General features: G+C 45.4%; 1 protein-coding gene, 1 long non-coding RNA gene and 1 other non-coding gene across 4 annotated transcripts; 2 read left to right on the forward strand and 1 right to left on the reverse strand.

Annotated features, from left to right (window-relative positions):
- Nucleotides 1-897: 897 nt before the first annotated feature.
- LOC144289092 (U6 spliceosomal RNA) lies at nt 898-1,006 on the forward strand. The gene has a single exon (XR_013357144.1). It is a non-coding gene; the product is annotated as a U6 spliceosomal RNA (small nuclear RNA).
- A 6,939-nt stretch (nt 1,007-7,945) lies between these two features.
- On the forward strand, nt 7,946-12,037 carry LOC144285990 (uncharacterized). 2 transcript variants are annotated; one of them, XR_013354125.1, is made up of 3 exons: nt 7,946-8,178; nt 9,423-9,514; nt 10,651-12,037. It is a non-coding gene; the product is annotated as an uncharacterized LOC144285990 (long non-coding RNA). The 2 variants fall into 2 exon arrangements; XR_013354124.1 differs by having other exon boundaries at nt 10,735-12,037.
- A 2,841-nt stretch (nt 12,038-14,878) lies between these two features.
- PSMC4 (proteasome 26S subunit, ATPase 4) lies at nt 14,879-24,247 on the reverse strand. The gene is made up of 11 exons (XM_077851892.1): nt 24,089-24,247; nt 23,099-23,197; nt 22,767-22,953; nt 20,886-21,032; nt 20,693-20,802; nt 20,485-20,578; nt 16,015-16,182; nt 15,857-15,933; nt 15,546-15,714; nt 15,303-15,358; nt 14,879-15,122 (listed from the first exon to the last, which is right to left on the reverse strand). The coding sequence occupies exons 1-11, from the start codon at nt 24,122-24,124 to the stop codon at nt 15,009-15,011; spliced, it is 1,257 nt and encodes a 418-aa protein (XP_077708018.1). The 5' UTR covers nt 24,125-24,247; the 3' UTR covers nt 14,879-15,008.
- Between the last annotated feature and the right edge of the window lie 2,472 nt (nt 24,248-26,719).

A 26,719-nucleotide genomic window follows, 5' to 3' on the forward strand; every position in this document is an offset into this window, starting at 1 on the left:
TAGTGTTATGCTTGTGTGTGTTCTCAGTCACCTAGGATGACAGGAGCAACTGACTATCTTTTTGCCTGATCTCTCCGTGAAGCAATCTGCCTCATTTGATATTATTTCCAGCTCATTGTGCTCCACTGATTTCTTGCTGATTGCTCTGCTGTTTTCAACAATTTCTTGGAGGCATAAATTTCTTAGTAGTCTGATCCAATTTAATTCAGGAAGGGCTAGTTTTTAAGGTCAACCTTTGAGGTTTTAATCTCAGGATTTGTATCATATATAGACATTCATATCTACATAAACTAAACACAGAAAGAGGGAGGGTGGAATGAAACTATATAGGAGTAACATTTATATAAGTCACTGGAATTAAGTTGCTATAACTCTGAAGTCAATTCTACATTAGGATGTATGTATATGGTAGGGATGCCTGGGTGGGTTAGTTGGTTAAGCATCTGCCTTCAGCTCAGGTTATGATCTTAGGGTCCTGGGATCAAGCCCTGCATCAGGCTTTCTGCTCAGCAGGGAGTCTGCTTCTCCCTCTCCCTCTGCTCCTCTCCTCTGCTCTTGCTTTTTTTTTTTTCTCTCTCTCTCAAATAAATAAAAATTAAAAAAAATCTTTTAAAAGATGTATATAGTATGTTTTAGAGAATCTATTTAAAAATAATTTTTAGGGATCCCTGGGTGGCGCAGCGGTTTAACGCCTGCCTTTGGCCCAGGGCGCGATCCTGGAGACCCAGGATCGAATCCCATGTTGGGCTCCCGGTGCATGGAGCCTGCTTCTCCCTCTGCCTATGTCTCTGCCTCTCTCTCTCTCTCTGTGTGTGTGTGTGTGACTATCATAAATAAATAAAAAATAAAAATAATAAAAATAAGTTTAAAAAAAATAAGTTTTAAATACAGTGAATGATTGCTCACTTTGGCAATACATATTCTAAAATTGGAACAATACAGAGAAGATTAGCATGGCTCCTGTGCAAGGACAATACACAAAATTCATGAAGCATTCCACATTTTTTTAACTATAGAGAACAAAGAGTTTCTGGAGGGAAGGTAGATGCGGGGCTAGGTTAAATAAGTGATGGGTTAATAGGGCATTTGTGATTGAGCACTAAGAATTGTATGTAAGTGATGAATCAATCCTTTTTTTTAAAAGATTTTATTTATTTATTCATGAGAGATAGAGAGGCAGAGACACAGGCAAGAGGGAGAAGCAGGCCCCATGCACGGAGCCTGATGTGGGACTCGATCTTGGGACTCCAGGATCACACCCTGGGCCAAAGGCAGGTGCTAAACCGCTGAGCCACTCAGGGATCCCTGAATCACTCAATTCTACACCTGAAACTAATATTACACTTTATGTTAACTGGAATTTAAATACAAAACTTGAAAAATGTAGTGAGTGAGTGAGGAGAGAATCAAAATGTACTACTGTGAAAAATCAACTAAACACAAAGGAAAGCAATAATGGAGAAAATGAGGGACAATAAAACTACAAGATAAAATGTCAAAAGTAAGTCATTATCAGAAATTGCTTTAAATGCAAGGTGATTAAACTCAACCAAAAGATGTAAATTGGCAGAATGGATATAAAACAGAATCCAACTGTATACTGTCTACAAGAGATTCACTTAAGATCCAAGAAACACACACACACACAAAAGATCCAAGACACATAAGTTGAAAATGAAATGATTGAGAAAAATATTGCAAATACCAAGATAGAGCAGGAAGGGCTATCCTAATACACAAAATAAGCTAAATTAAAAATTGCTACAAGAGACAAGGACATTATATAATACAATGAGAATGAGGTCAATATAGCAAGAAGATACATCAATTACAAACGTGGCAAACATCTGGGCAGCCCGGGTGTCTCAGCGGTTTAGCGCCGCCTTCAGCCCAGGGCGTGATCCTGGAGACCCGGGATTGAGTCCCACGTCGGGCTCCCTGCACGGAGCCTGCTTCTCCTTCTACCTGTTTCTCTGCCCGCCCCCCCCTCCTTTCTGTGTTTCTCATGAATAAATAAATAAAATCTTTTAAAAAAAAAGTAGCAAACATCAGAGCTCTGAAATATATGAAGCAAATGTTGACAGAATTGGAGAGACTTCAGTACCTTACTTTTTTTTTCTCTTAATTTTATTTATCCATGAGAGACACAGAGAGAGGCAGAGACACAAGCAGAGGGAGAAGCAGGCTCCATGCAGGGAGCCCGATGTGGGACTCGATCCTGGGTCTCCAGGATCACGCCCTGGGCTGAAGGCAGCGTCAAACCACTGAGCCACCTGGGCTGCCCAGTGCTCTACTTTCAATAATACATAGAACAAACAGGCAATCAATAGGAAAATAGAGAACTTGAGAAATACTGTAGGTAATTGGACCTAACAGATATACAGAACATTCCACCCAACAATAGAATATGTTTTTGTCAAAAGCACATGGAATATTCTTCAGGATAAACCATATGTTGAGCCATACAACAAGTATTAATAAATTTTAAAAGATTGAAACTAGAATTCGGTAGCACAAAGAAAAAAAATCAAATATGTGGAAATTAATACCTTCTTAACTAATGAGTTAAGAAATCACAAGGGAAATTAGAAAAGATCTTGAGACCAATGAAAACAAAAACACAAACTATCAAAATTTGTGAGATGCAACAGAAGCAGTACTGAGAGCAAAATTTATAGGAGTAAATGTCTATATTAAAAAGATTTCAGGGGATCCCTGAGTGGCTCAGCGGTTTAGCCTCTGCCTTCGACCCAGGGCATTATCCTGGAGTCCTGGGATCGAATCCTGCATCAGGCTCCCTGCATGGAGCCTGCTTCTCCCTCTGCTTGTGTCTCTGCCTCTCTCTCTGTGTGTGTCTTTCATGAATAAATAAATTAAATCTTAAAATAAAAATAAATAAATAAAATGATTTCAAATCAACTGAACATTACACCTAAGGAACTAGAAGAGAAAAACTAAACCTGTAGGTACTAGAAGGAAAGAACTAATAAAGATCAGAGTAGAGAAAATAGAGGATAGAAAAATAGTAGGGACAATTACTGAAATAGAAAAGGAAATTAATGAAACCAAGAGTTGTTTCTCCAAAAAAATCAACACATTGACAAATCATTAGCTAGGCAGACTAAAAGGAGAGAAGACTCAAATAACTACACTAGAAATGAAAGAGATGGAGGTTTCCCAAAATGTTAAAAATAGAACTACCCATCCAGCAATTGCACTACTAGATATTTACCCAAAGGATACAAAAATACATATTCAAAGGGATACATGCACCCCAATGTTTATAGCAGCAGCATCAGTAGCCAAACTATGGAGAGAGCCCAAATGCCCATTGACTGATGAATGGACAAAGAAGATAGGGTATATATATACAATGGAATAATTACTCAGCCATCAAAAAGAATGAAATCTTGTAACTACATGGATACAGCTAGATGTATTATGCATAGTGAATAAGTCAGTCAGAGAAGGACAAATACCATATGATCTCACTCATGTGGAACTTAAGAAAGAAAACAGATGAATAAATAGGAGAGGGGGGGAAAAAGGAGAGAGGGAAACAAGCCATAAGAGACTTTTAATGACAGAGAACAAATTGAGGGTTGATGAAGGGAGGTGCATGGGGGATAGGCTAGATGGATGATGGGTATTAAGGAGGGCACTTGTTATGATGAGCACTGGGTGTTGATTATAAGTTATGAATCACTGAATTATATTCCAGAAACCAATATTGCACTGTATGTTAGCTACCTAAAATTTAAATTAAAAAAATAAATGAAAGAAGTGATAATATCAATTTTACAAAAGAGAGTATTATGAACAATTTTGTGCCAGCAAACTGGATAGTCTAGATAAAGCAGACAAATTCCTAGAAATACAACCTACGAAGACTGAGTCATGAAGAAATAGAAAATCTAAAAATACTTAAGAAAGGAGATTGAATCAGCAATCCAGTACCTTCCAACAAAGAAAAGCTTAGGGCCAAACAGCCTCACTGGTGAATTTTTCCAAATGATTTTAGATCTTAATTCCTTTTTGGTATCATAGGCATGTATGTAAAGTTACAAATTTCCCACTAAAAACATCGTCTCTCTATGGCTTGTTGCATTTCTCCCAAGGTACCTGAAAAGAGTCCCAGGACCAGCCATAGTGTTATTGCTCCAGCAGTAACAGCTTGATTCTCATCTCCCTGGTCCCTTCTGATCTGAACCCAGGTGTCTGACTCATCTGCCTTCCATATTTTTCTTTCTTGCTGTTTTTTGTTTTGTTTTGTTTTATAAAAAAGAAAATGAAGGAAAACATCCAAACAAGTGAGAATAATATATAACTCTCTCAATTTTTGTAAGTTTGTAATAACACTTTATGTGATTACCATCTCTTGCTGTGAAGAACAAACCCCAGGCTCTACACTAAAATTACCCTGTAGCTGCCGCATCCACCCACCCACCCAAAGAACTTCTGTTCTTTCCTCCTAGGCACAAGGGCAGAGAACTGCATTGGGCTGGGGTAGCCCTGCAGACCCATGACTCTGGAAGGCTGCAGACACTGCCTTCCCTCATCATTAGCTGGCCCTTCGGTTCTCTGAGCAGAAGACTTAACTGTGAACAAGCAGACCAATAAAACTAGAATTTGTACTGTCAAAAAAAATAATAAAACTTGTAAATGGATCTTTATGACAGTATTATCCACAATAGCCAAAACGTGGAAACAACTTACTGTCCATCAACAGGTGGATAAACAAAATGTGGCTGTTGTGAGACGAATTTGTCTCCCCAAAATTTATATATTGAAGTCTTAGCACCTAGTACTTCAGAATGTGATGGTATTTGGAGATAGGGTATTCAAAGAGGTAATTAAAATCTAGTGAGGTCATGAAGGTAGGCCCTAATTCAATGATTAATGTCTTTATAAAAAAGAGATTAGGACACAGGCTTGTCCATACAGAAGGAAGACCATGTGAAGAGAAAGGGAGAAGATGGCCAAGAGAAGAAACAACTCTACTGACACATTTATGTTGAACATTTAGCCTGGACAACTATGAGAAAGTACATTTCTGTTGTTTAAGCCACCACTCTGTGGTACTTTGTCATGGCAGTCCTCACAAACAAATATAGTGGAATATCCACACAAGGAATTATCATGCAGCCATAAAAGGAATAAAGTAGTGATATACACTATAACTGGGATGAACCTTGAAAAACATTATGCTAGGTGAAAAGCATATAACCTAGTCACAAGAGACCACATGTTATATGATCACATTCAGATGAAATTCCAGAATAGAGAAATCCAGAGACAGAAAGTAAACTAATGGTTGCTTATGGCTTCAAGGACTAGGGATGGGGTGGGGAGCAGGGGTTGTCTTTTTATTATTGAGTTGTGGTTATGTGTAAAGTTGCTATAAACATTCCCAAACAAGTTTTCTGTGGGTATATATTTCTAATTCTCTTGCATAAATACCCAGGAGTAAAACTACTAGATCATAGTGTAGATCCATGTTTAATTTTTATAAGAAATGCCAAATTGCTGTACAAGTTGTACAGTTTATACTCTCATAAGCAATACATGACAGTAGCAGTTTCTCTACAGTCTTGTTAACATTTGACGTTGCCTATCTTTTACATAGTAGATACGTTGTACTTGCTGTTGTGATTGCTTTGTGTTTTTCTTGGTGACTTGAGGACTCAACATAATATAGTTTTTACAAATGCTGTATTATCTCCAAGTGTTTTTAGACCCTGGCTAGAAGCCAATCAGTTGCTCTTCTTGAGCTGCTGGTTAAGCATACACCCTAACTAACTCTCTCATTGGGCATTCACATTCCAAGACACTATACACTTGCCCTAATTGCCCCAGGACCAGGTACCAGACAACCAGGGACAGCCCCTCTTCCCCAGAGCCTGCTGAAATTATTCAAAGTAGCAGTCCTAAGCCTGCCTATCTTGCCTCCTTCATTCCTTTCCACAGAAACAACAATAAAGATGATTGCCCACGGTTTTCTTCTCTCCCATAGCCTTGTGTATGACCCTGGCACTTCTCCAGAGTGACCCTATATGTCATGCTGTGTTCCTCCCTGGGAACTGTAAGTATAATAAACTGTAAAACTCTTTGTCCTCTGGATCTGCATCACCATACCTCACATTACTTTTAACCAAGTAATGTGGTTAAAACACTCATGCTGTGGACTCTTTTGTTTGTTTTTGTGGTGCTTATTGAACGTTTGTATATCTTTTGTGAAGTCTCTGTTTTCATCTTTCACCCATTTTTTTTTTTGTTTTTGACTTTCATCCTGTTAAGTTGTATTTCTTTAGATATGCTAGATAAAAGCCCTTTTTTGGATATGTTTCATGAATACTTAATGCCAGTCTCTAACTTCATTTTCATTGTCCTGATGGTATCTTTTGATGAGAATTTTTTAGTTTTATTGAAGTTCAATTTATATGTTTTTTAAAGATTTTATTTATTTATTTGACAGAGAGAGAGAGCACAAGCAGGTGTGCTTTGGGTACTCCAAGGTCATGATGATATTCCACCATATTTCATTCTTGAAACTTTATAGTTGTTTATATCTATGATCCACCTTGATGTAATTTGGGGGTATGGTGTTAAATATAGGTTAAAGTTAATTTTCCCAAGTTTATCCAGTTGTTCCAGCACCCTTTTTTGAAAGAACTGTCCTTTCCCACATTGAACTGCCTTAAAGATTTTAGGACAATGAAATGACTGTACAAGTGTAAGTCTACTTCTCAAGCCTCTGTTTTATTCCACTTATCAATTTATTATTATAGCAACACTGCATTGACTTGATGATTCTAGCTTCACAGTAAATCTTGAGTTCAGGTAGTGTGAACCAACACTACCCCCCTTGTTCTTCTTTTAAAATATCTTGAAGTGTTCTAAGTCCTTTGCATTTTCACATATTTATAATCAACGGAGCAATTTCTGCAGAAGTGCCTGTTGGGATTTTGTTTTGTTGTAAAGATTTTATTTATTTATTTATTTATTTATTTATTTATTTATTTATTTATTCATGAGTGACACCGAGAGAGGAGAGATGGGCAGAGGGAGAAGCACGATCCCGGCCGGGAATGCGGGACCCGACTCCAGGACCCCTGGATCACAACCTGAGCCAAAGGCAGACACTCAACCGCTGAGCCATCCAGGTGTCCCCATCACAGCTGTTTTCCAATGTAGTCAGGCCTTATCTCAGGGAAAGTGTGGTCCTTCATTCCTCAAGGGCAATGTTCTGCAAATCCCCAAGAGAGTAGGCTAGTTCTGCTACAGATCAAGGGACTTAGGTCAACAAGCAAGGAGTGCACACGCTTAAAGCGAGTTGACCTTTAAGTCCGTTTGGGGTGCTGTTGCACTATTCTAATTCCCCTGTCCAAGTAGCTTTTAAAAGCTCCATTATGCAAACGACATCTTGCAGGGCAGATTTATAGTAGTAGAAACAAGTCACCTCCAGCCAGAGAGGGCAATGGGTTCCGCAGCCCTGGCAGACAGACTGCCGCTGGCGCATGCGCTCACAAGGCCAGGTATGCAGGGCCACGCGCCCCATTCTATAAAATACACCCAGATAATCCTGCTGGGACTGGCTAATGAGAAGAGTCAGCCGAGGGTCGCCTGGGTGGCTCAGTGGTAGAGCCTCTGCCTTTGGTCCAGGCATCAGGCTCCCCGCAGGGTGCGAGCTTCTCCCTCTGCCTAGGTGTCTGCCTCTCTCTGTGTGTCTCTCCTGAATAAATACATAAAATCTTTAAAGAGAAGAGGAGACAGCCGAGGGTCCACACGCTGGAGGACCCAGCGCCTGGATGAGCGGCGAGGCTCCCACCGAGCAGCCAGCCCCAGGGTGCGTGCGAGCCAGGCTCTGCCGAAAGCGAGGTCGCGGACCCGGCTGCACCCCCCGCCCCGGTCTTGCGCCTGCGCCTGCGCCTGCGCCTTCGGAGCCCCCGCGCGCCCACCGCAGAGCGCGTCTTGCACCAGCCCGGTGCGAGTGGTGGTCGCGGGGACTCCCGGGCGGCGGGGGGTGCGTTGGGGTGGCTCAGCCCCCCCGGTGAGTTAGTAGCAGTCAGGGGAAGAAGGCGGCGCTAGGTGAGGCGGAGGCGGGCTCTGAGGATGGAGCTGCCGCCCAGAGTGAAGAGCCCCGAGCTCGTGGGGCCGGAGCCCCAGCCCCTTGCGCGGGTGAGGAGCAGCGGAGGGGTCGTGCGACCGAGTGTGACTCGCCGTGCGTGTGTGTGTGTGCGCGCGCCCGGCTCTGTGGTGCGCGTCACCGACGCGCTTTCCTGCTGCTTTCCCCGCTCTCCCTTCGCAGCCCCGAGTGTCGGCGCAGAGCACTGTGCTCACGTTTCCCCAAGAGGACAGTCAGTATTGAGCCCTAGGCTGAAGGTTCCCAGCAGGAAGGCACGGACCTGGGCTTGGGGTGGGACTTTTAGAGCCAGCAGTGTCCTGAGAGGGACGCCCTGGAGGAAATGGTGGGAGAGACCCTACTTGCAGGCGCTGTGGGTGCAGCTACGTTTGTCCGAACCACAGCGTCCCCATACCTCTGATCCTAAGAATCTTGGCTCCAGCCTCCTGCTCACAGTTGGTAGTGTGTGTGACATCAGGGCAGATGTGGCCCTGGAGGGGATTTTCTCCGTCTGTATAGCTCTTAAAAGGGCCTGGTGCCTCGTGATTTCCTTCTTCCCCAGTCCCGCTATTCTACAAAAGAAGGATCTTGAGAAGGAGGAAAAACTGTAGCACATCTGAAAGTGTAGATTCGTTGAGTTTGTTTTCATCTTTGTTCTAAATGCATGTTTGTTTTTAGTGCATGGAAACGTTTGCTTTTCTTTTCCTTAAATGTCCAATGGCCTATCCTAGGCCTGCCTTCGCGGTGAATGCTGGGCCAGGCAGAGAGATCCCTCCCCTCCTTTTTCAAATCATTGCTCTGCACTCACTATTGGTAATAGTAAGAAATGCACATTTTGCAGTCTAGTGAAAGTTTTGCTTTATTAAGATTAATGTGTTGGTTGAATCATATGAGTCTCCAAAACCTCACTTTAAAAGTAAGGCAATATTCATGGCAGTTTGACTGATGTGACGAATGACATAGTTGTTTGCTTTTTAAGGCTTTTGGGAGCAGGAATGTAATTGGAAGTCTGAGATCTGTGTCATCAGAGGCACAGGTTTTTCCAAGGAATCAATGGACTGAGACTTATGCTTATAGAGTTTGTTATAAGAAAAGAAAGTGCATATAAGTAAAGTAATATTCATAATGATGAACAATAAAACTCCCAATTTTATTTTTTTTATGAATCTCCTTTACTAAAATTTGGGATTCAAAGACATTTTACAAGGATTATATCCAACGTTGAGTAACGTTGGTTACTCAGTGGAGGAGAGAGAATCATATACCGTTCTGTCTTCTTTGACCAGATTTTATTATTCAGTCTGCAGATGCCCTTCACCTGATTTATGTTTATTCAAAGAAGAATCTTAGCAGTAAAAAGATCTCCTATTGAAGAAGAATGTTCAAGAACTGGTAAGCTCTATTTATGATGGTCAAATTGATTTCTGCTCCCACATATATCAAACCAGTTTGCTTCTTCTAAGATTTAAAAAAAATTTAATTGGATATAGATTTATTTTATACTTAAGATTATGGAATTAGTGTTCACTTTTTGCAATTATTCAGTTACATCACATGGGGAAATTACAAAGAAGAAAATTAAAACAGCCTCAATATCACTATTAATATTTTGGGGACGTATATTTTAGCAAAATTTTTCTTTGCACTTGTATATATATATATGTGATGTGTGTATGTATTTCTGCAGAATAGAAGTTATACTAAGTGAATATTCAGAGGGCACAGAGACTCTCCAACTCCTATTTAGTAAAAGTTATCCTAGCTGACCACAAGTTTCTTATACCTCCATGAATATAGGAAGAAGACCAAAGTGCCAGTGAACCTTTCTAGTTTGATACCTTCCAGGTGTTTATACCTATTAGGGTTTTATAAAACAATTAAGGGTAATTATTATGGCACAATTTATCGAATAAGCCTTTCAGGATTACACTTTTTTTTTAGATTTTTAAGGTTGCTTTTACGACCTTATATCTGTAGCTATAGCCTGAGTAGGATGAGGAGGGTGTTCATGCAGGGGGTGGCTTGGTACAGGGTGATAGTCCAAGTGGTGGCAGTCCAAGGGTGGAATGCACCAGCAGGGGGTGTCAGCCTGAGCAGGATAAGGAGGGTGTCCACATAGGATGACTGAGGTGTCGGCATGAGATTTCAAAGCCCAAGCAGAGTAAAGAGGACATCTGGATATTAATACTGCCCAGCTTTGGGTGTTGGGCCTAAAATAGGAGGAGTGTTGGGGACATTCATGTGGGTCAGGTAGGAGGTAGCGAGTGTCACAGTCCAGGTAGGATGAGGAAAGCATCCACACGGAGCAGGGGGCAGGAGCAGTGATGGGAGTTTGTTATGCCTGGGGGCGGGGAGGGGGTGGGAAGAGACTGTCAAGTCAGTCAACACATCTAGGGTAGTGGGAGCCAAGCTTCTCCCTGTGTCACATCAGGGAGTCACACATATCAAAGGGGAGAAAATGAGATGGGCTTTGTGATGTTAGGTTAACTAGATGTAATAGTCTGAACTTACAATTTTCTATGTGGTAGATATAAAAAATATAAGCAGATGCTGGGCCGCTCAGGTTGCCATATTCACGTCTGGGGATTGCAATTCACGTCTGCTCCTTGTAGGGCTCTGGATTCCAGCATCTGCCTGGCCTGCTCTGTTGCTGCTTCAGCAAGAGAAGTCACTGTGCTGAGCAACTCCTATCCTATCACATTACACAGTATATGCACCTTAAGATCCTGATGAAAAGGCAAAATGTCCAAGTAATGTTTAGGGATAATTTGTGAGGGCAAGTCCAAGAAACGATGTGGTTATCAGGATGTTAAGCACCATTTTCTTCTGGATGAGTTATCCTGATGCTTCATTATCCTCCTCTTGCCCTGCGGCTGACATAGAAGACAGTGTTTGAGTCATCGGAGTTGGCTGTGCTGTGACCCACGCCATCAGGACATGGCTTCTGGTCTGTGCCTACTGGGATGACGTTTGTCATGTTGCTGCATTGGTGCTCTGTGACAAGCAAGAGTCATTTTTAACAACTTAGCGGTACACGCTCTGTCATCTCATCTGGAATGTTTACTGACTCTGTGTAGTACCCAAAGGAAATGTTACCAGAGAATCCATGAATCCTGCGGAAGTGATGGAAATGATTGACAGGTATCCAAAGTGTTGCTGCATCAAGCCAGAGTGCACTTACCATTGCTGTAACTGGAGGATGTATTCAGAAAATGTACCATCGCTGCCTGTAGGTGATCAGTTGTGTAGGAGTTTCTTTTTCAAGATGGTGTTTACACATCCTGAATTTATAAGTTGTTATATTTATAAGTTGTTATATTATATATTTATATTGTGAGTACTTTTAAGTGTGTTATTTTTTAAAAAGATTTCATTTATTTATTCATGAGAGACACACACACACACAGAGAGGCAGAGACACAGACAGAGGAAGAAGCAGGTTACAGTTTCACACTGCCCAAGTGTGTTATTTTTTACAATTAAAAACAAACAGGGGGGCAGCCCCGGTGGCGCAGCAGTTTAGCGCCACCTGCAGCCCAGGGCGTGATCCTGGAGACGCTGAATCGAGTCCCATGTCGGGATCTCTGCATGGAGCCTGCTTCTCCCTCTGCCTGTGTCTCTGCCTCTCTCTCTCTCTCTCTCTCTCTGTGTCTCTCATGAATAAATAAGTAAATAAAATCTTTAAAAAATAAAAATAAAAAAATAAAAACAAACAAGGGACACCTGGGTGGCTCAGCAGTTGAGTGTCTACCTTCAGCCCTGAGCATGATCCTGGAGACCCAGGATCGAGTCCCACATCGGGCTCCCTGCGTGGAGCCTGGTTCTCTCTCTGCTTGTGTCTCTGCCTCTCTCTGTGTGTCTCTCATGAATAAACAAATAAAATCTTATAAAAAAAATAAAAAATAAACAAAAGTGTTTACGTATATTTAACTTTTTTCTTCCCCTTGTTTGTCTTTGCAAAGTGGAACAGAGTAAAGAGATGTGTGCAGGAAAACACTTGTTTTAAAAACTCCACTTCTAGGGTGCTTGGGTGGCTCAGTCAGGCATCCAACTCTTAATTTTGGCTCATGTCATGATCTCAGCGTCATGAGATCGAGCCATATATCAGGCTCCACATCAAGCAAGGAACCTGCTTGAGATTCTCTTTTCCTCTCCTGCTGCTGCTATCCCCCCCCTCTCTAAAAAAAGAAAAAACTCCACTTCTAAGATATAGAGTATCCAGGCTGGTACCAGCCTTTTTCCCTCTTAACACAGTAGCATGTAACAGAATGGAAAAAGCAACTCCTGGCATCCCGAAACAGTCTGACATTTCCAGGTAGGCCTCAGTGATATTGAAAGCTGGCCTGGCACTCACAGCTAGGCCACGTTATTCTCTCGTTGAACATAAACAATCTCATAGAACACCCACATCAAGATCAGTCTGAGACCATAATGAGAGATGAAAAAGACCACTTCATAATTTTGTCTAAGCACAGACAAAAACAAGGTCACTGGGCAGCTCACAGAATACACCAAATATCCCTCTCCCTGCTAATATGAGTGGCTGCTACTTCTTACCAGTTACAGCTTCTGCCTCGCTCTGGTCTGCCTTCACTCTAGCTGACATTTATTACAGTGTCTAATCATGATAAACTTCCCTCTTGCATCCAGACAGCATCCGATTCAGGGCACAACCCTGCTTCCTGAAACCCTCCCCCCAAATCACCCACCACAAGCCCAAATATTATAATCCTTTCTGACACCCTCTTCCTGAAGCACTACACAGTTCACCATGTTGTATGTTCTTCCTTGTACTGAGTTCTAAACCCAGCTTGTTCAACTATGGGGTGTGTTCCTTGGGGACTCTAGCTGGATGGCGTTGGCAATAAACATGCAGTTAATTGTGGCAGCTTTTGCTCTTTTGCTCTTTTCTTTTTCTTTTTTTTTTTTAAGATTTTATTTATTTATTTATTCATGAGAGACACACAGAGAGAGAGAGAGAGAGAGAGAGAGAGAGAGGCAGAGACACAGGCAGAGGGAGAAACAAGCTCCACACAGGGAGCCCGATGGGGGACTCGATCCCAGGCCTCCAGGATCATGCCCTGGCCTGAAGCGCTAAACCGCTGAGCCTCCCAGGGATCCCCTCATGCTCACTTTCACAATGCAGAAAGTAATTTTGAAACACAGAGCACTGCTCAAGAGGCCTTGGACCCCTGGAGGAATTATATTAACCAAGGTCAGTTCTGACAAGTAGTTTGGGGTCATTTCACCTAAATGAAATGGAGAGAGGCCCTGTAGAGCATCATGTTGATGAAGAAGAAACATGGTTTTCCACTTTCCAGGATCTCTCTACATCTTCTCAAAGATACTCCAGGAAATTGAAGTTGGATGAGTGGTCAGGGCATATGTAAAAACGGCCTGAGAACATTGGAGAACCATATATATTTTTTAATATATTTATATATATACTTATATATATAAAACCATATATATAACCATTAACTAATTAACTAATTAATTTTAAGAGAGGGTGGAAGTGGAGAACAGAGGGAAAGAATCTTAAGCAGGCTCCACGCCTGGCAGCCCAGCACCAAGCCCAACATGGGGTTCGATTTCATGTGACCAAGATCACGACCTGAGCCAAAAATCAAGAGTCAGATGCTTAGTCAACTGAGCCACCCAGGTGCCTTTCAGCTTGTCTGCATTCCCAGCCCTCCCCTTTAGGACATGGCACCCGTGATCTCTGAAGTACCAGTCTGTTCTGAGCTCCCCTTTTAGTTCAGGCTCAGCTGGGTTGATGAACAGTTTTCTGCCTCTCCCCAAAACTGTGTTGCTACTATATCCTCTCTTCCTGTGTCCTTGTGAGTATTCTCTTATCTCATTACTATTATTTTAGTGAGGTTCCAGGGAGGAGGAAAGGTTAACCTCTCCACTCAACCAGCCATGCTCATCTGCAGAGGAATCACCCTCTCCTCAAGGACCTGTGACTGTACTTATACTTTTCTTATATTTCTTCCTGTCTCACCTCCAAATATATAGGGACATTTGTTGTGTTTGTTCAAGAAATATTATGTGAATATCTACCATGTGTAGGCACTGGGACTTGAACTGTGATAAAGCTGCAATCCCTTGAGTTCAGAAGAGTGACCGGCAAACATGTGAGAATGTCTAAGGTGATATGAGAAGTGCCAAGCAGAGCACGCACATGGTTCCAGTGGAGCACAGAAGGGTTCCTTCCCAACTTGGGGCGTCAGAGAAGTCTCCCCAGATGGAAAGGTGTCTCAGCAGAGACCTCAAGAGAGAATGGCATTGGGTCCAACCAAACACATTTGTGCCCTAACAAAACCATATGGAGAAGAGCCAGAGACATTCACAAAACCATATGGAGAAGAGCCAGAGACATTCACAAAACCCAGCGATCCAACCTACTTCTTGCAACCCTCATCCCTACTCTTGGGATTCTGCGGGGCTATCTCCTTGTCCTTGAACTTCTCTCTGCATGTGAAGAAGGCAGGAATCACCAAAGACTCAAATGGTGGGGAGATGTGCGGGGGCTTTATCTTGTGGTCAAGGGCTGCGACTTGAGGTTCAATTTCCGTTCTTTTCCCCAAATTTCTAAAGTCATTTGATATGAATTCTTTGCTTTGCTCTCAAACCATAACCCAGGCCCTGCAAGTCACCCACTCATCTGTCAGGAGAGCAGGAGGGGACAGACCATCCTATTCACAGCCCAGTTTCCTCCAAAGGAGTTAAACTTTTAGGAAGAAATTAAACAGATTCAATCTTTTATCTTTATTGAGTAAACTAATCATGGGTAAAGAAAAAACAACACTAGGTTTTGGGACAGCGGTTGGGGAGGTGAGAGAAGTCCCCTTCCCTCCTCTCCCCTCACACCACAAGGTCTGGGTCACTTATAAAACTCATGCTCCTGCTCATCCTTCTTGATGACAGTCTTATATGCTTTTTCAAAGTCCTTTGCCAGAACAATGTAGCGGTTCTCACGGACGGCCAGCATTCCACTCTGTTGAGGGATGAGAATGAAAATCTACTCCCAAGCCCTAGTGATGGTGGAGGAAGAGACCTGGCCCCAAGCCCCAGGGAGGCAATGTGGGACATGAGGGGTGCAGCAGAGTGGTCTCAAAGGGGAAGAGTCTTCATGCACCCCCTGCCTGGATCCAGAGAAAAACCCTCCCTCACTCACCTCCTGACAGATGGAGTTGATATCAGCTCCTGAAATCTTATCTGGCCGGGCCACATCTGCAGCAGGTGATTAAGGAAATAAATGCCTAGAACCAGAAGTCATCCTTGAGCTATATTTATCACCACTCCCATCCCTGGAGTCTCCCGACCTTACAAGTTGGGTCCCAATGAAGGCAGAGATGGAGATGAAAATCCAATCCACATTCCCAACCAGGACCCTCCCCTCACTTCCAGAGCAGGATACAATCTTCCAAGTCAACCTCCTCCGAGAGGTTCATCTTGCTGGTGATAGTGGAGAAAATTAACCTCTTCTGGCGGCGGTCAGGGAGCGGAAATTCAATTTTACGATCAAGACGTCCGGGCCGCAGCAGGGCAGGATCCAATGTGTCTGCTCTGTTTGTGGCCATGATCACCTGGAATTGGGGACATGCCAGCTCAGACCTCTGTCCCCACTACACCCTCCTTCCTGTCACAATACGTGTTCCCTCTCATGCCAGCCTCCATCTTTCCCTGACTCCCACACCACACTTCCCCTTGCCATCCTGACCCCCGAACCTTGACATTAACGTTCTGGTCAAATCCATCCATTTGATTCAGTAGCTCCAGCAGGATTCTCTGAACCTCCCTGTCAGCTGCAGAGTGCAACATGGTCAGTCCAAGGCATTGCATACAAGCCTGCCCAAGACCCCAGGCCCTGCTTAGGTATCACTCACCTCCTGTCTGGGCATCAAATCTCTTGGTGGCAATGGCATCGATCTCATCTATGAAGATGATAGCAGGTGCATTCTCCTTGGCCAGGCGGAACACGTCCCGGACCATGCGAGGGCCCTCGCCCAGGTACTTCTGGACAAACTCTGAGCCCACGACCCGGATAAATGCAGCTGATGGCAGGATGACAAGGGTTAGATGAGGAAGGGCCTCCCATAAGGAAGGCCCATATTGCTTTAATGAAACTGAGAATTCCCTGGAGACATCTTTGAACACCCACTCCAAGCAGCCAGGTCATTCTCTCGTGCCCTGGGGATGGGTCTCAGATCCTGCTGGGAGGACCAGTCATCTGCCTGTACTCCACAACCCAGCAGCCCAAATCATGAATCCTACAACAAATGTGTCAGTTCTTGGCCCAACATTTAAAAATCAGGACATTATTTTTAAAAATGCGTCTGTACTTCAATATTCCCATATAGAGGACAGCAAGAGACATTCATGGAATCCAACATAGACAAAACAAAAACCCTGGATTTCCAGAGTGTTGGAAAAAAATCAGTAAGAGAAAAAAAGATAGGCTATCTATACACTGAGGCATCATACTAACTACCTCACCAAGAGCTGAGTTCCACTTGGAATTCCGCTCAGGATGGAAAAGGATCCACTTCTGAACATCATGGAAGATCAGGGACCACAGGCACATATTCTGACGTGATCAACAAGTGACAATGTGGCTGAAGAAAGGCTTGTTCTGGGCCTCTCCTTTTGAACTTACTTCTTTAAGTCTAACCTATTCTTTAACAACTAGATGTGGCCTTGTGTTGCATGGAGCAACCCTCCAGAACCCTCCTTTTAGCTACCACTGAGAAGGGAGACACAGTCCATTATGCAGACCTTATATCCTAACTAGGAGCTGTGCAAGTTGCAGTCCTGCCCTGACAAGCACTAAAATCCAGAACCAACACCTGGTTCAAGGTGTCCTTCCTCTCTGATATGTACATCACCTAGGGGCTTGTTCAACCCCAAACCTCAGGGTATCTAAACACATCTCAGTGTTGCCTTTGGCCACACGTTCCCTGGGCTGTTCTGCCGGTGTTCAAACCATTACCCATGAAATCCTAGTCCCTGAAACCTCCCATCTGACTCTGGCTCCTGTCTGCCTCCCCATTCTGCTGCTGTGGTGCTCTGTCCCCCCAACCCCTTCCCCATCCTCCTAGTCTCTCATACTGTGTTTCAGTGAAGACTTCCACTTCCTGGTCATTGAATTAGTTATGTCCCATAATCAATCCATCTACCCCCACACCAATCTGTTTTCCCCTAATCTGGCCCAAGTGAGAAAATGGAAGTTGCTCCTGACTCTTCCCACTTGCCAACACCTTATAGTTAGCAAAAAAATCCTGTCACTTCTGCCTCAAGTCTACCCTTCTCTCCCCGACCCACCCTGCCAAAGCCTCTGCCCAAGGCTATAACTGTCAGTCCTCCGGCTCAGTGCAAAGTCTTCTAATTGGCTGTCAGATTTCTCTTGCCTCCAAGTTCATTTCTAGCTGCCAAAATAATCTTTCAAAAAGCTAATCTGAAGGATGCCTGGGTGGCTCAGTCGGTTAAGTGTCTGCCTTCAGCTCAGGGCATGATCCTAGGGTCCTGGAATAGAGCCCCACGTTGGGCTCCCTGCTCAGCGGGGACTCTGTTTCTCCTTCTCCCCCTGCTCATGCTCTCTCAAATAAGTAAAAATAAAATAAAATTTAAAAATCTCAAAAGGCTAATTCCATCATACTACTTCTCTAATGTGATGGCCACTGGCCACATGTGGCTGCTGAGGAACTGAAATGTGACTGGTCCAAAATGAGATAGGCTGTCACTGTGAAATACCAGACTTCCAGAAACTTAGTAAAATTAAGTGTAAAATCTTTTTTTTTAAGACTTTATTCATTTATTCATGAGAGACACACATAGAGAGAGACACACAGACAGACACAGGCAGAGGGAGCCCGCTGTGGGACTCAATCCCGGGATCCCAGGACCACGCCCTACGCCAAAGGCAGGCACCAAACCGCTGAGCCACCCAGGGATCCCCTAGTGTAGAATATCTCAATAAATGTCCATCGATAAACACCCAGATAAGTAAAACATGGTATATACATACAATGGAATATTATTTGGCCTGAAAATGGGATTATATTTTGACACCTGCTCCAACATAGATGAGCCCTGAAGACAACTGCCTAAGTGAAAAAGCCAGTCAAATGTAGGATCATCTACTTATCTGAGATACTTCTATATGATAGCCAAATTTATAGCCACTGCAAGCAGAATAGAGGTTATCGGGGGCTTGGGGGCGAGGGAGTGTGGAGAAACATGGAGTTAGCGCTTAATGGGATGATGAACAAGTTCTGGAAATGGAAAGTGGTGGAGGTTGCACAGCATTGTGAATGTTCTGAATGCCACTGAATTGTACTTAAAAATTGGTTAAAACGATAAATTTTGTTACATATATTTTACTAGAGCAAAACAATGGGGGAAAAAACCTCAAATTTTCTATTTGCTACATGTTAATAGTATTTTGAGTAATTTTCTGTTACATGTCAATATATTTTGAGTATACTTGCTAAATACATTGTTCGTCTACTCATTCTCTTATTTTTTTAATGGGTACTTAAACTTCTTGAATTATATATGTGGCTTGCATTGTATTTCTAGTGAGCCCTGCCTTTCCAAAACCACCCTGCTCTCAGGGCAGTGTGCAAAATCCCTGAGATTAGTGCTAAGACTATATTCACAGCCTTTCTGAGTTCTTCAGCCTCACCTCCTGAACCTGCCAAGCACAGCCCTCCTTCAGCCAGCCCCCCAACATGTGCTAAGAAAGTACCACAGTGCAGTTACTGGGCAGGCAGTGGAAAGGTAGCAAAGGACAAATGTGGAAGGTCCCTACCCTCACGTAATATCGTCATGGTCTACTCATGATTCGCTAAATAAAAAGTTCTTTCCTACCCCGGGCCTTGGCACCTGTGCCCCATGTCCTGGATGTCCCCTCCCAACTGTGTGCCTGACAGATTGCTTACACCTCACTTCTTCTGGGAAGACCTACCTGAGAGGTGGAGGCAGAATGGACCAGCACGCCCTCTTGTGAGGGTGATCCCCCAATCCTTCCTGCTTCCCTGGGGCATTTGCTACTTTGCAGGCTGCTCCCACTCAACCTTACCTCTGTGAGCCCCCTTGCTCACTCACTTCAGCTACAGGAGCCTCCTTGTTATTCCTGGACCATGGGGTGCATTCCCACCTCACCAGACAGTCTCTGAGTCCAATATACTTCCTCCTCCAGACATCCATGTGACTCGGTACCTCAAGTCTTTATGTAAATGTCACCTCTTAAAAGCCTTCCCTGACCACCCCTCATTCTACCATAAAAAGTGGCAGCCCCCACTATTCTCTATCCCCTTATCCTGCTTCATCTCGACACACATTTAGAACCACGTGATACATAATCTATTACCTGTTCAAGGACTTCCCCAACTAAGACATCACTTCCACAAAGAAAGGAGAGACTTTGTTCTGTTCATTGCTGTGTCTCCAGAACATGTGTGTGACACACATTAGGTACTCAATATTAACTCAATGACTGAGTTCTAAGTGTTTTTTTTTTTTTTCTCCAGCCACACTGGGAAATTCTCCAACACAGGAGACATGTCTGAGCAGCTCAGGGCCTGGCAGAGCAGAAGTCCATGAACCGCTAAGCAAATGAATGCTCATGACCATGACTAACATTTATTGTCCACTCTACATGCCAGGTATGGTTTTAGAAGCTTTATATTGATTTAATCCTCCAAATAACCCAGATAGAGAGGAAACAGGAGTCACAGAGAGACTAACTTATTGAGTGGTTACATAAACTAACTTCTGTAAGCAGTTGTAGGGGAGCCAGATTTCAATCCTAGTCAGCACAGCCCAGAAAACACTGTCTGACCACTGCCTTCTACTGCTCCCTGCCTCACACATGCTGAGATTTAAGATGTGCTGAGCCCGATCCTCAGGCTTTACAAACAGTAATATAGTGACTTTCAGATGTTTTTGTCTGGAATCTACAGTAAGAAATATGTGTGTAAACAACCACAAGCATATGTACATGCAACAAGTTTCACAAAGCAATAAGGCATTAAGAGCTCTTATTACGTGGGATGGACACTGATGTTTTGTTTCATTGCTTTAAATCCTGATTGCAACCCATGAATTTGAACTCACACTAATGGGTGACAACCCACTGTGAAGCAAGTTTCTTGTTAGACAGAGAATGGAGACAGGAGGAAGTGAAGCCACCTCCCTAGGATGGCACCACCAGTAAGAGGCACACCGGGGCTTTGACACCATGGCTCCTGTTCTAATCATCTCACCTCACCACTTCCGGGGCAAGATCAGAAAGTAGGGAGCAAGGTTATGAGAGTCCAGAAGGTCAGAGCCCCAGGGAAGAACCAAGGGCTCACCTGTCGTGTGATGAGCCACAGCCTTTGCTAACATGGTCTTCCCGCAGCCAGGCGGGCCGTACATTAGGACGCCTCGGGGAGGGTCGATGCCGATCTGAAATGCAGAGGTGAAGGATAAGGCAGGGAGTCCTTTCACCAACTTGAAACACGAGGGGTGGGCACGGAGGGGGCGGCGGCTTTGCTTTCCGTACCACTTTCAGCTCCTCACCTGCTTATAGAGCTCGAAGTGTGTAAGTGGAAGCTCCACGGCCTCCCGCACCTCCTGCTTCTGGATGTCCATGCCCCCGATGTCTGCATACATCACGTCTGGCTTCTGGTCTGGTGGGAGAGCAGAGCTGGGGCTCCTAGCCTGGACTGCAGGTCCCCTCAGGCCTCCCCCTGGCCCTGGGCTCCCCTCTCACCTGAGGTGAGCATCATGATACTGCTGTCGGCCTCAGGAGGCAGCACATCCACCAGAGCGTTGCTGTGCTTATGGAGGGCCACAGACGCGTTCGGCTTGAGCAGCTCCCGGTCAATGGTGCTCAGGATGCGCACGTAGTAGTTGGAGCCTTTGGGAGACAGCCAAGGAGCAGGGAAAGTGAGAAGTACCAGAACTTCCAAACTGTCTCTGCCCCCAAACCTCACAGTCATACACTCTAGGCCACCAGTCCCTTTTACTCAGACCCCGAACGGCCCTCGGCCTTTAGTCTTGCCTCCTCTGGTCCATCCCCCACATTCAAGACGACAGCTCCCTTGTCTGTCTCTAGCCTGGCCTCTCAAGCTCTAGCCCCAGGTGACCAGCAGCCTCCTGGAATGCCTCCCCTACCCCGGCATGTCCCCAGGGTCTCTCTCACTCACTGTCCCAGTGTGGTCTCAGTATCTTTTCTCAAATCGTGCTGCTTCTCCTGGGGCCCTGTCTTAGGGAGCCCCATGGTCCCTAGTCACCAGCCAGAGTCCCAAGCCTCATGCTGGACCTTTCTCCCCTCCTCTCCACGCCACAGCCCCTCAGTCACTATGCTCTTCCAGCTAGCCTCCTGAATGTCTCCAACCAATCTCCTCTCCTCCCCACAGACCCAGCCTGATACACCCTTCCGCTCCCATCGAGGTCTCTGCACCAGAGTCCTCCCTGCTCGCCCAGCCTCCAGGCTCCCTGCCCCCATAAGCCTTCTACTCTCCTGACCTTCACACCTGGCTGTCTGGCAGCCACCCAGACCCCTCCCTGTGAAGTCCTAGACTGCCCTTACTGTCTCCCTCCAAACCTAGTCTTCTCCCCATGTCAGCATCTCAGGGATAGTCCCACTGTCCCCCTAAGTCCTACAGGTCAAAGACACAAGCCTCATCCTGAGTATCTCCCTCCCTTCACCACCTCACCTCCAGCCTATCAGTCCAATTCTAGGCCCAGTCACAGAGGCCAGAAACAGGAAATGACAGATAATGCACAGAGACAACAACCATCCTGAGCACAGACCTGAACCCATGTTAACAACAACAGCTACCATATACGGAGTCCTACCAGAGCCTAGTCTCTTCACACTTTACTCAAACTGCAGGTCCCAACCCAGTAACTGCCATGAAATCAACTTAGAGGGTCATATCCAGAACACTGTTTAAAACAAAAACAGACTAGAACAGAATGGAAAACACCAGAATCTGTCACACGTAATAAGGCTAACTATCATTTGACGAAACTTTCAATATATATTTAGTGTATATGTGGATATGTATGCAGTTGACCTTTAAACAACGCAGGGTTTAGTGGTGCCAACGCCCAATGCAACTAAAAACCCACACATAACTTGACTCCCCAAAAACTCAACTACTAATAGCCCACCGGTGACCAGAAGCCTTACCAATACCATAAACAGTCAATTAACATGTGTTTTCTATGTTTTACATGTTATATACTGTATTCTTACAATCAAGCAAGCTAGGAAAAGACAATGTCATTGAGCAAATCATAAGGAAGAGAAAATACATTTAAGTATTGTACTGTATTCATCCAAAAAAATCTGTGTATAAGAAGACCCACACAGTTCAAACCTGTGTTGCTTTAAACTCAACTGTACATGTAGGTTCGTACATATACACGAACACGTACAAAATACATACACACGTGTAGAGAGAGTATGTAAAACATATGTCTACTTTTGTTATTAGAGTTAGAAAAACACCATTACATTGCCCTGCCTTGTTTGCTCTTCTAAGATCCCAACACACTTCCCAGTCCATGAGAGGAAACAGTTAACAGACGTTGAATGAACAGATGAGTGAATGAGGTGGTCCCTACCCAGGCACCCACACACCTGTGGTGGATCCCACAATGGCTGTATTCTGATCCACAGCCTCCAAAAACTGCCCGATGACCAGTGGGATGCTCTGGATTCGCTTCACCTCCTCCTGAGCATGGAGGAATTCCTTCTTCAGGTTCTTCTGCTCATCCTTGATGTACTCCTCCTGCACCTCCAGGAATTCCAGCTCTTGCTGCAGCTTCTGTGAGCGGAGAGGCAAAAGGTAGAGTTGGCTTTGGCCCTGGTGAGCCAGGTGGTTGTAGAAGGTGGCAGGGGTGGGGGTGTGGGGTGTGGGGGGGTATGGCATGCTGGGCCCTGTACAGGGTCCGGGTTGGGGTTGACTCTACCTTGTAGCGGCTGTACAGGTCCTCCAGGTCCTCAGGCTCAGGCCCCAGGAAGGAAAGGCCAGTCTGCGGCCGTGACACAGACAGTGCTGGGATCTCATCCTAGAACAAGGGAGAAAACTCTGGTTGGAAGAAGAGCGTCCCCTCATGATAGAATCTATAGCATCCTCCCCACTCCACCATGAACCTCTCAGCCCCCAACAGGCTCCTGACATCATTCAGCCCCTCTAAATAGATCCTGCAAGCCTCTCAGCCCCCTAAATAGGCTCCTGATGTCACCCAGGCCCTAAGAGGGTCAACTAGCCTCCCAAACAGATGTTTTACTATCATATGCCACTTGTAACATAACCCCAATGTCACCTGACTCCCAACTAAGGTCTAAGGTCACATCAACTCCTTACTGGACCCCAATGCCACCCCCCCAACAAGTTCCTAATATCACACGGCTGTCTTATTATAGGCTGTTAAAGTCAACCTCAAACATTCTCACATTACCCAGTTTTCCCCAAAAGATCCCTCATGTCACACAACCCAAACTCACATTAGGTCTTTATGTCATCCGGTTCCCTATGTAGGCCCCAAACACCACTCGGCTAGAGCAGATACTGCGGAGCCTCCCAACACCAGCCAAGCCCCGATCATCAGTCAGCTCCCCGGCCCAACCTGAGACATCATTTGGCCCAAGCCCCATCTATCACTCACACCCCGACCCATCGGCAGCCCCGCCGGGCCCCGATGTCATTAAGCACTCCTAGCTAGCCCTCGAAATCCTTCCGTGCCAAAGAACCTGTAACGTCACTCATTCCTGCAGCGGCACGTTCTGAGCCTTTCTGCCCTAACATCCTTCAGCCACCGAGCCAGGCCTCGGGGCGACACAGAGCTCCCCACCGAGGCCTCCAGAACCAGCCGGACCCGGGCCGGAATTCCCGCAGTCCCTCAGCACCCCACTCCGGTCGGCCTCGCCCTCTCCCCACGAGCCTGGCCCCACCGGACCTGAGCTTTCTCCACCAAGATGCCTATCTCCTCCATAGTGACCAAGCCGGCCTCTGTGGCCCAGCCAGATCCAGTCACCGCTTCCGGCGACGCTACCGGAAGGCCAGGGCCTCCGCGGATTCTGGGAAACGTAGTTCAAGGCTTCGCTAGAGCGGGCTGAATGGGCCGCAAAGGGTGGCGGGAAGGGAAGTCTTTGTCCTGGGCTCCGCCCCCAAGGCCTGAACGCGGGCTCTCCGTAGCTGGGCTTGGGGCGGTGCGCGTGCGCAGTAGTGCGTAGTGCCCCCCTCGAGCGGTGTCCGCGCGCGGTTTTTCTCGCCAGTAAGCGGCGCTGCCTCTTTGCTTTTTCGGTTAAGGAATTCGCAAATCCGTCCGGGAGAGCCTGGTGGCCAAGCGCTGGTGGCTCTCATTTAGTGCCGGGGCCGGAGATACTTTGGGCGGGGCTCCCCAGGGGGGGCTCCTTTAGGAGATCTAAACGTGGGATGCGCCGAGGATTGTCTCCCGCGTGGAGGCGGGAAGCACCCGGCTCCACCCTGGGGGTGGATGTGCTGTGGGCCAGGAGGAGGGGTGGAGAAAGAATTTTTTTAAATAAGATTTTATTTATTTATTTGAGAGAGAGAGAGCGCGCGCGAACTGGGGGGAGGGGCAGAGCAGGGAGCCCTCCCCGGGCTGGATCCCAGGACCCCAAGATCATGACCCCAGCAGAAGTCACTTAACTGACTGAGCCACCCAGCCGCCCCCGGAGAAAGAATTCTGGAGATGTTTTTGATGGAAGAAGGTGCTTTATTATAGCAGGGAGACAGGACCTGTGGGCTGGAAATGTTGCACTTGTGTTTGTGGGGAGTGTCTGATTAAATTAAACCTTCTAGTTTGGGGAGGGGGCGGTGCTAACGATAGTAAGTCTCTAAGGAATTTGGAAGTAAAGCTTTCAAGACACCTTGAGGGGGCTAGGTGCTGCTAAAATAAGGTTTTTTACTAATTCTTAGTAAAACATCAGTTTTGAGGGGCACCTGGGTGGCTCAGTGGTTGAACATCTGCCTCTCTGGCTCAGGTCGTGATCTTAGGGTCCTGGAATCAAGTCCGGCATAGAGCTCACCGCAGGGGGCCTGCTTCTCCCTCTGCCTGTGTCTCTGTGTCTCTCATCAATCAATAAATAAAATCTTTTTAAAAATTGGTCTTGAAGCCCTTCAGATGTGTATCACTGGGCCTCATGCTCAGGAGGTCATTGCAAATACATCTTGGGGAGCGTTTAGTAGCTATCTGAGAACGTGACACCAACAAGAGCAAAGCTATGGTGGTAACGCAATAGAGGAAGTCCTTGAGAGAGCTGTAGGAATGTTACAATCTGTAAGCCTCAGGAATTCCACCTGGGGAATTCGAGCCCCAGCAAAGTGTGGCCTTTGTGTCTCCCATTGGGGGTGAGGAGTCCCCAAGCCCCGCCCCCTTACTTGTTAGCAAATCCGGTAGAAACCACACTCAGGGCTGGAGAAAATGAGGCAGCAGTGTCAGGAGTTGGGTCCCACAGGAGACCGGCAGACCTGTGCCAGGCCCTGCCTAAGTCACAGGGGCCTCAACTCATTGCATCTTGATAGACAAAATGTTCCCTTTTACAGAGAAGAAAGCAGACTGAGAGCTCTGAAGCTACTTGTCTGTCACAAGGGTCAGAGTTTAGAGCCCCGGATCTGTCTGTCCCCAAAGCCCATGCTTCTGGCTCCACGGATACACTGCTCAGTGTTTGTTAAGTAAACGTTTTATTGAAATATAAATACAGAGAAGTCCACAAATCATTAGGGTGCAGTTCAATGACTTGACACAAAGTGAACACACCAGTAAAACAAGTACTCAGTTCAAGAGACCAAACATTAGCCACCACCATCCCCCAGGTGTCCCCTGCATGTTCTTTTCCTGCCACACCATCCCCTCTGAAAGTTTCACTTATCTGGATTTCCAGCAGTGTACATTATTTTTATCTGTTTCAACCCACATAGCACGTACTGTGTGTTTGGCTTCTTTTTACTTAACATCATTGTTTTCATTTCTGTATGCTTTCCATTGTGTGACTATACCTCAAACTGGTATTTTCCAGCTTGAGGTTATTCTGGTGTTATGAATATCCTTGTGTATTTCTTCGATAAACGTATGGATATATCCTAAAGAGTGGAATTGGTGGTCAGAAGGCAGGTGTGTGTTTAGCTTTAGTAGACACTCAAACTATACTAACATATTCCTACCACTTGTGCACACACTTGATACTATCTCTTTTAAATTATTTTTTTCTGGGGATCCCTGGGTGGCTCAGCGGTTTGGCGCCTGCCTTTGGCCCAGGGTGCAATCCTGGAGTCCCGGGATCGAGTCCCACGTCGGGCTCCCTGCATGGAGCCTGCTTCTCCCTCTGCCTGTGTCTCTGCCTCTCTCTCTCTATGTCTATCATGAATGAATAAATAAATAAATCTTTAAAAAATATTTTTTTCCATTCTGGTGGGGTATGTTGTGGGTTTTCACACCAGAGACCATTTGTGCACTTACTTTTAGCCAAACTCAGAATCCTTACCACACCCTCAGAGGTAGGTTTGCTCTTCCTCATTTTACAGATGAAGAGACCGGCTTGGATGGGAAAGTCACTTCCACTAAGCC

This window comes from Canis aureus, chromosome 1 (genome assembly GCF_053574225.1).
Source record: "Canis aureus isolate CA01 chromosome 1, VMU_Caureus_v.1.0, whole genome shotgun sequence".
Lineage (NCBI taxonomy): Eukaryota > Metazoa > Chordata > Mammalia > Carnivora > Canidae > Canis > Canis aureus.

Excerpts from the sequence above, each read along its gene's own strand:
- PSMC4 (XM_077851892.1), bottom strand. The coding sequence starts at position 24,124 with ATGGAGGAGATAGGCATCTTGGTGGAGAAAGCTCAG. Across the intron at positions 21,033-22,766 it reads CATTGTGGGATCCACCACAG|GCTCCAACTACTACGTGCGC; the intron begins GTGTGTGGGTGC and ends TGTCTCCCAAAG. Across the intron at positions 15,934-16,014 it reads ATTTGATGCCCAGACAGGAG|CTGACAGGGAGGTTCAGAGA; the intron begins GTGAGTGATACC and ends TGCACTCTGCAG.